Genomic DNA, 16,003 nt, shown 5'->3' with positions numbered 1-16,003 from the left:
GGGAGGTGTGAAGTGAGAGGGGACTGATGTGGGGGGTCTACCTCTAAGAACCGCTCTTCACACTATAAGTATGAGTCTCCAAAACAGTTTCTGGAAATCGCATAATTGGAGACTAGTGAGCTGAAAGGCTCTAAGAGCACTTAATGCCCGCAGGCGGCTACCTGTTTATCCCGTTTTTGAGGACGAAAAGTCAAAAGCGTCAGACGAAAGATCGGTCAAGCAAAAAATCGCATTAAAAAAAGACCAACAGGACTAATACAATTGCTACAAACTTCGTTTGAAAGCAATTAAAAAAAGACACACGCGTTTACAATAATTGCTTCTCATTCAAGAGCAATTAATAAACACGCTTCACGAAGACTCCTCTTCGAGTCCTAAAAGAAAACCGTGATGCCGATAATAAACTTGTCATTGCTTTGCCGCTATTTATTAAGAATATCGAACAAACTCGCATAAAAAATTTTTTCGTACCCAAGACCAACTAACTGTATCCAAAATAGTTGTACATTAGTATTGTGTATAAGTCCCTGCATGCAGACAACAGTCATTTTGCGCATTTTTATGTATTTTAAAAATATTAAAAAAAATAATTTTTTTTTATCTCTCCTCTTGTGTGCCGGCAGTGCCATATACACATTAGTTACATTATTCAAATTGCTCCACACTATAGCTTATGCTCATACAGTTGCTTACCCACTGGGAAATGCCAGTCTTGGCAGATATGAGGAACCTTGGCTTCTCACTCTGGATCAGCATGGACAACCTTGCTGAGGGCATCTCCGAATCCAGCTGTCTCACTAGATCACCTAAACAAACCAACTCAACACACCATTATTGCCACGAGCAGAATTCAGTCACACAAAATTCCGTTTTTTTTTCGAATTCAGTTCTTTCCAGAAACTTTTTACACCCTTGCTCTCGAGAAACATGCGGTATATAATCAGTATGTAGTTTTTTTCAGTTGAGCTGCAGAGCAACCATGAAATGGTTTAGAGTGCTATTGACCTGCTCTCAATGACGGAGCCCGTGCCGAATTGACAGCTGATTCGGAAGGACTTTCCACTCCTCCTTGCGTGACATCTTGCTCACTTTCCAGTCTTTGACTACTGCCAGGTGGCAACAAAGAAGCGCCGGATCTGTTCGTATCAATATCTCCTCCAGCTGCAGATTCTGACAGCAGCTGTTGTTGCTGTTTTTGATTTGCGTCTGTTTCGCACGTGCTCTGCTCTGAGTATAGTTCAAGTCATTCCACATCCTAAATATATAATAGAATCTTAAAACACTCACGTGCACATTTTAAAATGCCGAAAGTCTGTAGTGCCAGAAGTCAAAATACCACAAGTCCCTACTTAGCCAGGAGTTGAATTTCGTTGACTTTCGTCATTTTAAAACGTGCGCGTTTCGTGTTTTAAGCATGGTTAAGTGACTCTGCGAAAATCACTTCTAAATTCTGACTTAAGATCTCGAACCGCTTCGCGGTTCCCGATAAACGCCAGAAGTTCTCAGTGGACTTCAAGCAGAGTCACTTAACCATTACTTAAAATTGGTTACGCAGTACATTCACGTCTATCAGAGGAAAAATATGATTACGATATCAGTTATTCTGAAACATTTAGAACGTCAAACTTTGATTTACAATTTGAGAAGAAAATAAAATATTGCTTAGCCTGATTCTTATGAGTGAATGCTTTATTTCCATAACTATGACAGTACCTTAACAGTCACTAAGGATGTACATCTTTTTCTTTTCAACAACACAAATGTACACAACAACAAAATACACAAATGTAGCTGTTTGTCAACAACTATGTTAAATTATTTTTTTAAAACTTTAATCGTTCCTTCCGTTTGCTCGACATCGGATAAGTCACTCGACATGGGAAAATTATTTAGCTATATAACCTTCTCCTAACAAACTCCACTCACAGATATGTTAGAAGCATTGAGCTGTCTGTTGACCTGGTCCAGTCTCACACTCTGGATGATCTCGGATGCCAGTTCTCTACTTGACTTCACCATCAGATCAGACCTGCCAGGCGTCGTCTGTCCCATTCCAGATCCTGCATCAACAACTATGACTTCCATACAAGATTCTGCCGCATCATGAGAGAGAATAAATTTATCCTCTCCCAATTACTATAAACACCTTCTCAAACATAAATCCAACATCGTTCAAGAGAACTATATTTTATATTACACCAAATTGTCACCAATTTATCATCAATTTAATTCAATTAAGGACATTGATTGATCAAACATTATGAAAATGAATCCACATGTTCAATATATTGAAACAAATTTGTAAATCTATCCGGAGAAAAACAAACCAATTGACTTCAAATCGATTGCCGGAATAGCTGCGAAAGAATAGACCTGCATGCCATATAATAGAGATAGAAACAGATAGAGATCTGAATTGCAAAAAAATCGACGCCGCTCAAAAAACTAGGCTAAAAAACATTCAGCGAAAAATCAATAAAGCTTGTTAAAATTCATTCTACAGAAGCCTCTTATTAGGGACCTTTACTGCACATATGAGTTCCTTTGACCTTAAACAAATTCAAATTAAACCTAAGTTTTAAAGTGCAAAAGTCATTTTATTGAGTGACTGAAGTCACGTATGATCAAAATCTAATCACGCAAATAACCTAAAAAAATTTCGCTAAAGCGAGTGAGAAATGACGTCACGCGCGCAAATGCCGTTAGTGAGAGGAAGAAGTCATTCAGAAATGTAAAACGAAAAAAGAGCGTCAGACGACGAAACAAAAAACTAAGCCGGAGGAATTCCGGAAGCGACTCGAAGCGTCAAAACTTCACTAACAAAACCGTGATTGCAGCGGAAGCCACTACTTTTTGTATTAAACCATTAACTCATTACCTTTCCAGTCTGCTCTAAAAATTGGTGAAACTTAAACCACTCACCAAGAGAAATAAAATGCAGCAAAATTTAATATTATTGAAAACGTTTGGTAACGTTAAAAAATCCGAAATAAAAAAGATGGTAAAAACTGATAGGCTGAAAAAGCTGACAAGGTTATCAATTGCCCTCAAACAATTCATGATTCTAATCTGAAAACGATCGCGAAAGCAAACGGCAGATAATAATCTTCGAATCTAAGTTAAATCTTTCCAAAATAGAAAGCTCAAATTTAAGAAACAAAAAACACCCATAATTACACTTCTAATCACTGCAATTAAGACAAAAAACAACACACACTTGTTCCTTGTTCCATAATTTCACACTAATTAAAAAATTAAATTGATCATAGAAAAGACAAAAGCAGCAGAAGAATATTCAAAGGCAACAAATCGTTTAAATTAATGCCAAGGCCGGAAGAAAGTTGCAGTAAATAGTCATGAGCGGAAATTTTAGCAAAGACTTGCTAGCAAACTCTCAGTCCTGCTTTATGTGGAATGAAATCAATTGCAAACCAAAGAAATGACCAAAACCTAAGAAAACGCTGAAATCATTCATTTTTAAAAATCAAAACAGAAAAAATCAATATACCGAAAATAAATGTAGGTGCCAGGACAAAGCTAGAATGAAACTAACTGGAATGCGAAGAATATGGGCACAATGTAAGGAACGCCGTAACAAAAAGACATTCTTGCTTTTTGAAAGTTAAAAATCAATTTAAAAAATTCAAGAAAAACGAATACAATTCCTTGTTCAGCATTCAAGATATAGAAAAGATAACTAGTCATCCGATACAAGGTCTATCCCCCTGAGGAGAAAAAAAATAGGAAAAAGCAGAACTCATATATACGAAACATTGAAACCTTTTGCAAAAAATGGTCAAAAAACTTTTAAGACTGCATTTATGAAAAGGTTTTAAGTGTTTTTCAAAAACTTAACGCCAAAAAATGATTGAGTTTTTATTGAAACGAAATTAAAGTCCCTCATGTTGCACAAAAAGACTTTCTAGCAAATACAACCAAAATACAAACAAAAAACTGACGAATATTGGAAAAAACTACCAAAATCGGATTAGCATATGTACAATTTTAAAAAAAAATTAATTCGAGGTAGAAAGAGGCCTTGAGTATATGAATTATCAACGAGAAGCTGCCATATTAACTGATTTTTGACAAAAAGATGGTTAAAAGCACCAAAAATGAAGAAATTAATAGAAAAAAAGTCAAAAATTAACTAAAAAATCAAGATATATGAGCCAATTTTCAACTTGAAAAGCATTTTCAGGTACAGCAAAACACTGTGGCATCAATTTTCGAGGTTGACATTTCAATATAGTATCGACTAAAAATTATTTCTACAAGAAACCAAATTAAAAGCAAGAACAATTGGGCCACTTAGACGAAAAAACGGCTAAAAACGGTTATCTATATGTGCCATTCAGTCAAAAACTACTTTTCAAAGTCAAAAAGTCATTCACTAAACGCAGCGCATGATCAAAAAACTTTTCTTGCTTAGCGAAAATCTGTTCATCAAGACAGCTTTTCTCAGTTTTGCTTTTAGGTCAAAATGACGAGTCGTCTTCATGAAAGATTTACCTTTGAAATCTACTGTTTTCTAATAAAGTGACTACTAACAACAAAAAATCCGTCAAAAATGAAGATAGCCCATAAAACCAACTAAACTAAAATTTACATTCCTCCTGCATATAAAACAATCCAATTCATTTAAAGCAATTGAAAACATCAAAGTACGCGATCAGCAGAAATCAAGCCATGTTAGGCTCCCCAAATTTCAATTTATAAGAAAACGTTGAATACTGCAAGAAATGGCCAAAATTTGTTACAAAACTTAGCAATTTCCGTAAACTCTCAATCGAAACACTATTTTATAATATAAAACAGAAATCAATTGGTTACTAAATAAACTTTGTCGCTTTAACTGGAAACAATAGTTGTCGCTTTAAATCACAATGAACGCGATAAAACCAAACAATGACCAAAAAAATTAAATCGAAATTAATCATGAAGACTAAAGCGACAAAACAATATTCAGATCCAAAAATTCGTATTATACCAACCCAAGCCATAAGAATATTCGCAAAAAAGAGCTGTTCAAAATTTGTAAAACCGAAGGTAGCAAAACCTCAGTACCATATTATGTTGAAAATCAATTGCAAAAAAATTTTAAAAATGACAAAAACTATTAGTTCAAATCAATTATTTTCAATTTAATAAAAGCAGGCAGGACGAATAAAACTATAATTCATAGCAGAATGGTAGAAAGAAGCATGCTAGAATAGGCAGAAAACATACATTGTGATACCGATTGAAAAAAAAATTTCGCAATTTCTGAAAAATCAAACTAAATCGAAAAAGCTAATTAAAACTCATGCTTTTGTTTGTTAATAAGCAATCCAGGCCTTCGAACAATACATAGCCATCCTCCTGTCTCAGTAAGCAGTGAAAAGAGCGCAATTGCGAAACAGTAGAAACAATTTGCAAAAAAATTGTTTAAAATATGGTAAAAATTTTCAGTTGTGGCAAAAAACAACTCCATTAGCAACAAAACGAAACCAAAACCAAAGATAGTGAACCAAAAATCTTTTAATGGTAAATGAACTCAAAATACAAACAAAAAACTTGAAAGCTTTGGCAAAGACCGCCAAAATTGGGTTAGTATTTGTAGAATTTTATAGAACAAAGACACCTCACGTCCGAAAGAGGCATCCAATTCAGGAATTATCAAAAATACGTTGAAATATGTACTTATTTGGTAAACTAAAGTCCGCTTAAAAAGCCGAAAATGAAGCAATTAATGAAAAAAAAAACAAAAAATTGACAAAAAATTGGGAAAAATGGTCCAATTTTGCATTTGAAACGCATTATCAAGCTCTCAAAAACATTGTGGCATCGATTTCAGATGGTTGCATTTTTATGCGGTATTGATCAAAATTTGTTTCTACAAAAAACCAAGTTACAATAAAAAAAAATAGGCCAAATGAACGAAAAAACGGCTAACAACTGTCATCTATATGCGCCAATCTCTCAAAAACTCTTTTCAAAGTCAAAAAGTCATTCACCGATCGCAGCGCATGAACAAAAAACTTCTCTCGCTCAGAAAAAATTAGTTCACACGGCAATTTTACTAGCTTTCACTATTAGGTCAAAACGCCGCCTGAACAAATAGTACCTCCTGTAAAAAAAAGACCGAGAGAAAACCAATACTCCTCTTCGAGTCGTAAAAAAAGACCGAGAGAAAACTAATACTCCTCTTCGAGTCGTAAAAAACCAAGAGCACCGCAATATAGCTACGCTCAGCTTACAGCTTCGCAGCTATAATTAAATAACTTTCAGCTTGCTTTTCCGTAGAGTTACTTTGCGTTCAACTTTAATCTCATTACGAACAGAATACGAAATGATGTTCTCTATAAAGCACGGGTTGATCCCAGTATAATATATCCAATTAACATACCACACTACTAACCATAGCTAGCCCCTTTTGGTGGTCCATAAAATGCAGATGCATTCAACATAGGAGCCTTGGCTCTGAAAGAGTGCTGCAGTCGAGGAGTGGTAGTTGTACTCTGTAGCCCTCTGTGATCTCCAGTAGCCTCCAACACAACACCTCCCGCACCTTGTTCCATGTTAACAGTGGCAGCCAATGAAGGGTCGAAATAGGTTCGGTCGGGTACTAAAATTTCGCAGAGGATAGTTGCAAATAATGCTCTGATGACCTAGACAACAACTAAATCAACCGATGAACGTCGCACGAAATGCTCGCAAACAACTGACGTGGCCCTCACATTGGTTGTAAATACCTTCAGGGAGGTTAGCTTTACCAGGTGCCTAGAGTAAAAATGCGTATGATGGGCGGTCCAAATCTACCCATAATTACCAATAAAAGCATGACATTATGCCACCTTAATAGTTTCCGTGAAGCGTAAACTTGGAGACTAGAAGCTCTACGGGAAATTTAGAGCGACTTTACGGGTTTATCACGTTTCTGAGGACAAAAGCGATTCACACAAAAGCCGGTTGAGGAAAAAATCACATCAGCCCAACATCAGCAGAAGTGTTTCTGACCAAAATTTGCCGCAAATAAATAGCAAAATTAAAAATTGTAGCATATCTATAAATATGCTACAATTTTTAATTTTGCTATTTATTTGCGGCAAATTTTGGTCAGAAACACTTTTGCTGCAACAGTTGATGCAACAGTTGTTCAAACCTCCTTAACCTGATTTTTGTAAAAGTTATTGTTCTGAATGAGGCTAAACAATGTGACTCGTTCGCCTTTAGGTCAAACACCTGAACGCATCCCAACCCGGTAAAAAAAATCATGGAATCCGACAAAAAAGTTTTTATGGATCTTTTCCGTTTGTGCTCCCCCCCCCCCCCCCCCCCCCAGCTTAGTGGGTGCATTTTATTTGCACCCCTAGACGCACGGGCCATAATTTTACATAATGATTTACTATGTAGAGAGGTGGCGGTATATGGTGTTGGGTTGGGGTAAGGATAAGTGGTGGAGGTGGTGTAGAATGGTAGATGGGGGAGAGGTAGTAAAAGGGAGCAATATAGGTCACATAGGGGGTATGGTTCAAATTTCATAAGAGAAATCATTTTCTGATAAAAGTACGTCAACTCGACTTCTTTCGATTAAAGGTCAAAGTTATCATTGAAACAAACGGATCTAAACAACAAAAAAACAGACTGAAGCTTTTGAACCAAACTAGATGGCAAAAGCATTTGAGAACCGAAGCCACATGCGAACAGAAACCGAAACATAATCGACTGACGTCGGAAGAATCGCCCTCGGACCAGTAGTGGGAGCTCAGATCTTTGGAAGCCTGCTTGGGGGGGGGGGGGTATTATACAACACTATCTACTAATAAAACTTGAAAAAAAATACCAATTTAGGCGCACTTTTGACCTTTAGGTGAATAGCCGCCACTTGAGTTCAACTGCTGACAATGCTGAATGATAGAAAAACTTAGATCACGCAAAAGGAAAAAAGTCAAGGGTGTAAAAGTTACTCCATGTCACACCATAAGTCAAAACGGTCAGGCAAAAATTTTGCATAGAAATGACCCAAACTTTCACAAGAATTTCAAAATTTGCCTGGGAGCAAATAAAAACTATTTGCAGACCGACTACTTTCATGTCCTAAAAAGAATCACTAACGGCAACTTACACAACTTTCGGCAAACATTTCATGCGACATTTAGTAGCGAACTGCCTCCACTTTACTCCAGCTACTGACCCTTGCGAATAAGAGAGAAATTAACATCACAAAAAACCAAAAAGTCAGGGGCGTCAAGTTCAATCGAAAGGTCAAAACGGTCAAAAAAAACTTTGCAAAAAGACCAACAAGTTTACAATAATTGCTTTGAACTGCGTTCGAGAGCAATTAATAACTATTTGGACCAGAAAAAAGTTTGAGAAAAATGACCAAATATTGTCGGAAAAATTTCTCTCAAACGACAAGCGGAGCAATTTAAAACAGAGGGGCAGTAGCCTAGATAATTTTTATGGGTGAAAACCTGGGAACAAGGAGGGTTTCGAGCCCACAACCTCCCGCTGAAAGAGCCAACAATTTTTCAATTTGGTGTGCTAATTCTGCAAATTAGGTTAGAATCTTAAATTATTCTTAACTCTGCTCCTAAACTGAAGGCTTTTAAAGTTAATAATAATGCCAGCTTGCACACATGAACTTCGATAACCTAAAGCACTACAAATAAATGACCGGCCTTCATAGGTTTATCCCGTTTCTTTTGATTTTGTTCGTTTGACTCAGACCGTATTCACTATATTGCGTAATTCTATTAGTGAAAGAATTGAAAATCCCCTCAGTTGAAACTGAGTGAGGGAAACCAGGAGTCAAACGCGAAATTCATGACATATAAACCGAAAAACGTGATCAAAAGGTAGCGCAAAACAAACAACGAGAGCGTCTAAGCATTAGCCACATCATAACAGTATACCGCACACCTTCAAAACTGGACTTTGGGAGAGGGATTGGTACAGTAGGAGCAAAACTGAAATAATTGGCATGAATTTCAAAGCTCCGAATCAGCTACGTCAGGGTCTTTTTTTTGCTTTTAGGTTACATACCTCGCAAGCTAACATACCTAGCAAGATAATCAAGCAGATCAGCGAAGATAAGATTGACACAAAAGAAACCAACTACTGTCGGAAGAATTTTACTCGAACGACAGGCGAGGTGTTGGCTTTGGTTGTATTTAGCCAAAGCATAAAAAGGCTGGCCTAAGAGCGGGCGGATAAAAGCAGGAGGGTGGCGAGAACGCTCTCAAATTAGCATTTGAGAGTCAAAACTACGAATTCACAAAATTAAAGTTCGGACAGCCACATTAGAAAGCAAAGTTGAAGCAACCCATATTATACGAATTCCCAAAGATGTGATTTAACTCACATTAAAAGCTGAAAAAAATCTTTTCGGAGAGTCAAATTGAAGCAATCAAAATTATACAAACAACGAAAAATAAACATACCCGGCAGATTGCCGGAAAATAGCCGCCGTTGATTCCAATAAGCATGATTGGGATTCAAATAACAGAAGATATTGAAAAAAAAAGATTTTTGTACAAAAACATTTTTTTAAGTCCGACTTAGTTTGATGGCATTTCGTAGTTGAACATACTTCTGTTTCTTAGAGAGAGGCTACTATCAATACCAATAAGCATTAGAGAGAGGTAACTAATATTTATATGAACGAGGTTCAAATAGCGGGCATCTAAAATTGGGCTTTATGGGTTTATCCCGTTTCTATTTCTGACTTCAATTTTTTATACTGACTCTGTTCATTTTGAATTGCTTTGCTGAGCAACTGATGTTCAAAATAACTTTTAGCAGAATGAGAGAAGAGAGAAACTAGCCGAGAGAAGTCAAAAAGGTATCACGCAAAATGTTGAAAAAGCGGCAAAATGAGGTGAAGCGAAACATTTTTTTATTCGACGAAGTAAAAAAAAATAGGAGCGCTATAATAGCCGGCTGAGAAGATGAGGGCGGCTATTAATAAACATAAACCGGCCCAAGTTGAATGAATTGATCTAGAACAACAAATGCCAGTCGAGAATCATAACCACTATGCTACAATGCCGTTGATTCTTAATGAAACGGCAGCAAACTTTGTATCACTAAATAATTAAGAAATCAAGCGTCAAGAAGTCAGCAAAGTGCAGAACAAAAGCACAAAAACGTCTGGAAAATTTGCATCAGAAAAGCCACTTTTTACAACGAATGCTCCGAACTTCTTTCGAGAGAAATTAACTAATTGGACCACAAAAAGTTTCAGAGAAAACCATCGACTGACGTCGGACAAATGGCTCTCAATCGATAGTCAGTCAGAGAAATTTATTTCAGAGTAGCATAGATAATTTTTCATAGGTGCAAAAAAATACGGAACAAGTTTTTCGATCCCCCCTCACTCAAGTAGCTTGACAGAATGTTCTGAAAAACGGTCAAAAGAAAATATTGTACGAAAATTGCCGGAAAATAAACGCTGCTGACCAGCTTTACCGACATCGGCATTGATCAAAAATGTTCCAACTTGCTGTGCAAATTAAGTTAGATTCCTCATTTATAGTTAACTCAGCTTCTAAACTGAAGGCTGTTAAGCTGAACACTAACGTCAAATAGCAATCACTCTAACAAACTTTGGTAACCTAGTGCACTATGACTTAATGGTAGGGTTTTATCGGTCTATAGTGTTTCTATTGACTTCGCTCTTTTGAAAAAAAAACAATTCGTAATTCAGTGAGTGAAAGAATTTATTTCACATTCAGTTGCAACAGTTGAAAACGAACAGCTTACAATTCAGATACGGCAAAATTTATCACTTGAAACGATTATCTTTATCAATTTAAGCATTCTTAGCAAATCATGATACCTGTTGTAAGAACAACTGAAGAACATACCCGGCAGCTTGCCGGAAAATAGCCACCGTTGATTCCCATAACTCTATTGGGATTGAAAGAAAAGAAAATATCAACAAAAATTGATTTTTGTATAAAAACATTTTTAAGTGCGATTTATTTTGATGTCATTTCGTAATTGAACATACTCTTGTCTTTCAGTGAGAGGCTACCGGGTCTAGTATCAAAACCAATAAGCATTATAGATAGTAACTAAAACTTATGAGAACAAAGTTCAAGTACCGGGCATCTAAAAATGGGCTTTATGGGTTTAACCCATTTCTATTTCTGACTTTAATTTTATTATACTGACTCTCTTCATTTTGAATTGCTTTGCTGAGCAGCTGCTGTTTAAAAGGACTTTGAACAGAATGACAGAAGAGTGAAACTAGCCTAGAGAAGTCAAAAAGATTTCACGCAAAATGTCGAAAAAGCGGCAAAATGGGTAAAGCGAAAAAAAGTTCGACGGAGTAAAAAAACATAGCAGGACAAGTCCTGACGTACAATTCAAAGAATTTTCATTGACTAAACAGAAAACTAGACCTAGAACGGACTATGAATGGATTGGAAAAACCATTTAGAAAAAAATCCGATCCAAAAAATCGAAAAAACAGTAAAAATCAAAGTGAAATTGCCGCATGTGAACAAAAACCACTACCGATAAAGCGAATTTTTGTTCAAACGCCGTATTCTTACTCTACTTTAAAATTAGAGCGAAAAAATTTCACGCCGCAAAACCACTCGCTTTTTCGCTCCACTTCCTGTTTCGGCGTGACCAAAATCACCACTCCAATTTGACTTCAAAAATCATGAAAATGTGTGAACAGATCTTAAAAAAGACAGCGCCCCAATACAATTCAAATTCTTTGAATTGTAGAAAAATAGGAGCGCTATAATAGGCGCCTAGAATTGAGGACGCGGCTATTAAAAAACGATAACCTTAAAAAAACGCTAAAAACTATGGAGAAGTAAAGTTAATCTGTACTGATTGAAAGTAATGGTTGAATGGAGATCTGAAAGCATTAGAGATGGTAACTAAGACTTATAGTAACGACGTTCAAATAGCGGGCATCTAAAATTGGGCTTTATGGGTTTATCCCGTTTCTACTTCTGACTTCAATTTTTTATACTGACTCTGTTCATTTTGAATTGCTTTGCTGAGCAACTGATGTTCAAAATCACTTTTAGCAGAATGAGAGAAGAGAGAAACTAGTCTAGAGAAGTCAAAAAGATATCACGCAAAATGTTGAAAAAGCGGCAAAATGAGGTAAAGCGAAAATTTTTTTTATTCGACGAAGTAAAAAAACATAGCAGGACAAGTCCTGACGTACAATTCAAAGAATTTTCATTGACTAAACAGAAAACTAGACCTAGAACGGACTATGAATGGATTGGAAAAACCATTTAGAAAAAAATCCGATCCAAAAAATCGAAAAAACAGTAAAAATCAAAGTGAAATTGCCGCATGTGAACAAAAACCACTACCGATAAAGCGAATTTTTGTTCAAACGCCGTATTCTTACTCTACTTTAAAATTAGAGCGAAAAAATTTCACGCCGCAAAACCACTCGCTTTTTCGCTCCACTTCCTGTTTCGGCGTGACCAAAATCACTACTCCAATTTGACTTCAAAAATCTAGAAAATGTGTGAACAGATCTTAAAAAAAAAAGACAGCGCCCCAATACAATTCAAATTCTTTGAATTGTAAAAAAAATAGGAGCGCTATAATAGCCGGCTGAGAAGATGAGGCGGCTATTAAACATTCAATACACTTTCAAAATAGAATTTTGGTAGGAGCCTGGCGCATTGGGGAAGGGGCCGTAGGTAGAATGGGTTGCTGCGGAAGAAGGGCACGAGGAGTCAGAATAATTGACGAAATTTTCCATGAGCGTCAATTTCATTTCTCCGACTGAGCAAAGACGAGGTTACTTTTTTTCGCTTTTAGGTCAAATACCTGATACTCAACCAGATCATCAAAGACAAGACTGATAGAACAAAGCCAACTACCGTCGGAAGAACTGCCCTAGATCGACAGGCGAGGTGGTTGCTTTGGTTGTACTTAGCCAAAGCATAAAAAGGCTAGCCTAAGTGCGGGAGTATAAAAGCACGAGGGACGGAGGCGGGGAGAACGCTCTCAAATTCGCATTTAAGCGTAGAACATACGAATTCACAAACCTTATTTTCGGGCAGCCAAGTTGATGCGATATTATTATTGATATATAATAATATCATAATTATATAATTGTTCTGAATTCACCATCGCAGGGAAGTGAGTGTAAACAAAGGCTCCGCGGCGGTTTGATATCGCCCTTTAAACCATACCTGCTTTTACAAGCGTTCCTCAGCAGTTTGGCCTAATAAAGCTCTAAGCGAGCTGCTCAAATACTTAATGCCATCGGGCTATTTACCAGTTAATCCCTGTTTTGAAGATGGAAAGTCAACTTCAATCGCTCGAGCGAGCGATAGCATGTTTAAGTCAAAAAGGTCAAGTAAAAATTTTGTATAAAGATAAAAAAGACACCCAAGTTTACAATAATTGATTCACACTTCGAACGAGAGCAATTACAAAATATAAAACATTGAAAATTTGGTATTAATAATACTCTATCAAACTATTTAACAACTTCCCGAATTAAACAACTTTAAATCAATTTTAGAAAACTGAGGCATCAACACATACCCTTATGATCATAACTGAAGAGTACAACAGGCTGATTGGTCCCGATGGCACAGAAAGCGACTAAGTGTTCGAATGGGTGGTAGCAGATATCAGAGATTGAAGACGTGAAGCCTAGGTCCTTGTACAGGCACACTGTTTCACCTTTAAAAAAAGAACATAAACCGACTCTCAAACGACAGGAGAGGCAATTTAATTCAGGGGCTGTAGCTTAGATAAATTTTTCTTTGTGGGTGCAAAAACCACGCCGGGATTCGAACCATGGACCTCCCTCTCCCTCACCAGAAGCACTAACCACTCGGCAATAAGACTCTTATTACTGATATAACAAGTAATCGTGTCAAAATGGACGTGCATTTGGGGTGCACCCGTTTTTTCTTCACTAACCTGGGAGGGGAGGGACATAATGGATTTCCAATATAGTAGTCTCTACAGTCATTACAAAGAATACGGTGGTTCTCTGTTACAGAGTTTAAAACTCAAGTAAGATTCAATTTGAACCCATTTGAATGGTCACTTCTCTTAGGAAGTTGCGTGTAACTGGATCCTTCAAACTGTCAACTGTTAACCATACAGAGAAGTTTACAAAATCATCAAGTATATCTTGAAGCGATGAAATGAGCCAATGCATAATTCTGTGTTGTGAAATGAGGCATCACTTACATGTGTCAGTGTTCCAGACAATTGCAGTGCAGTCCTCCGAACTGGCAAACACATAGGTCCCACAGGGTGAGAAAGTGCTGCGGATGTGGTCTTTGAAGTTCACTGCACCCATATATCTAATCAGCACACATCAGGTATACATTACAATTAGTGTTCAAAGGAGGCTCTTTCCCTTTGAGCTGAGAGGGACAGGAATCTAAGACCTCTCCCTGAATTGACATATTTTTTACAATAATTGGGTTACGTGGGTATAATGGGAAAGAATAAAAAAAGACGAAACATCCCAGGTTGAGGTCCAGACCAAAATGGTTTCTGATAAAACCGTCCCAGACAAAAGCGACCTCTGATCAGACCGACTCAGACTGAAGTGTCCTCTGATTAGACTATCATGCGCTCAAAGCTCCGTGTGCGCTCGAAAACCTCTTCTGATCAGACTATTGTGCGGTCGAAAGCCATGCCCTGATCAGACTAGTGTGCGCTCGAATTCGCCTCTGATCAGACTGAAGTGCGCTAGAAATAGCCTCTGATCAGACTGAAGTGCGCTCGAAAATGCCTATGACCAGACTAAAATGCGCTCGAAATCACCTCTGATCAGACAAAAGTGCGCTCGAAGTTGCCTCTGTTTAGACTAAAGTGCGTTCAAAATAGTCTGATCAGAGAATGATTTTGAACTTGAACAAATCTCTCAAGTTCTCTCTATCGTTATAATATATTCATTTCATGAAAATCGATGTTATCACTCTTATAATCAACTAACGAAAAGCCAATTCTAAAAATATTGCTAATGAAAATAAAAGCAAAAAAATTGTTCAAAAAAATTTATTGAGTGCCATTTATTTATGCTTTTAACTGAATAAATGAACTTAGACAGCTTTGCATAAAAACGTCTTAATCTACTTTGAATCAAAATCTTTTCTTGAGGGGACCAACAGTTGCTATCAGCTGGACCCCTTGGTACTGATCAAACCCATCAGATTTTCAGCTGGAATTCTGTTCAGAATGCTGTTTTATTGTTGACTCTTACCAGAGACAACAAATGTCAGTAAAAATTCGCTCGATTTGGTCTCTGGTCAGACTATTGTGCGCTCGAATCGGCCTCTGATCAGACTAGTGTTCACGAATTTTACGTCAGTAAAAACCTGCATCAAAAATGCCAGCTCAGAATATTGGAAACGACAACGAAGACGCTAAAAACGAGTACAAAAGGATTTAACCAGCGGAGTGGAAAAATAGGGTGATGAACAGCAGAGAAAAGGGGTCCCTTTCCTACAAAAGCCTTCAAAATAACTTTGCCTTTTCTGCCTGATTATACTGTTTAGTGCTTAACCGTTGAGCCAAAGGCACATCAAATCTACCGTTCTTCGAATATTATTGTTCAAATTTAGTTCCACCATGTTGAGACTTAAAATGTACAAATTAGAGCTTACTGATTAAAAAGTAATTAAAAGAAAACGAAAAAGAAACTAAGCGAACTCTTTGACCGTTCTACGTAAAATGGAGCTAATTAACTCGCAAACGCAACTGAATGAGAGCAACAGCTCAGAAAAATCAAAAGTCACCCGAAATTAAGTCAGTTTACCAGAATAAGGGTTCCTATCAAGGAACCTTCATTACTATTGCAGAAAGTCATCCTCACAAGAAATCATGTCTTCGATTTTGTCGAATGAAAAAAACTTTATTCAACAAAATCAAAAATACCTTGCAGATTATACGTACATCAATAGCCACAATTGAGTCCCTCGAACGACAGTTAGCAGTTCAATTTAGTTCTGAAATGCTTCACGTGCCAAAGATTCACAACTAATTAGCGTAAAAA

The 16,003-nt window shown here is 37.0% G+C and overlaps 1 protein-coding gene across 1 annotated transcript in view; it reads right to left on the bottom strand.

Moving 5' to 3' along the window:
* Nucleotides 1-16,003, bottom strand: part of LOC142338010 (jouberin-like) — an 80,440-nt gene that overhangs the window by 11,814 nt on the left and 52,623 nt on the right. Inside the window, exons 16-21 of the mRNA XM_075387644.1 lie at nucleotides 14,188-14,303; nucleotides 13,528-13,668; nucleotides 6,401-6,607; nucleotides 1,927-2,060; nucleotides 1,006-1,243; nucleotides 694-806 (exon numbers count right to left, since the gene is read on the bottom strand). Coding sequence (XP_075243759.1) covers nucleotides 694-806; nucleotides 1,006-1,243; nucleotides 1,927-2,060; nucleotides 6,401-6,607; nucleotides 13,528-13,668; nucleotides 14,188-14,303 — 949 coding nt within the window. The remainder of the gene's footprint in view (nucleotides 1-693; nucleotides 807-1,005; nucleotides 1,244-1,926; nucleotides 2,061-6,400; nucleotides 6,608-13,527; nucleotides 13,669-14,187; nucleotides 14,304-16,003) is intronic.

The sequence above is a fragment of the Convolutriloba macropyga genome, chromosome 4, assembly GCF_964194025.1.
Source record: "Convolutriloba macropyga chromosome 4, txConMacr16.3, whole genome shotgun sequence".
In the NCBI taxonomy this organism is placed as follows: Eukaryota; Metazoa; Xenacoelomorpha; order Acoela; family Convolutidae; genus Convolutriloba; species Convolutriloba macropyga.
The sequence above is the reverse complement of the archived record's forward strand: the minus strand, read 5'-3'. Positions and strand labels throughout refer to the sequence as shown.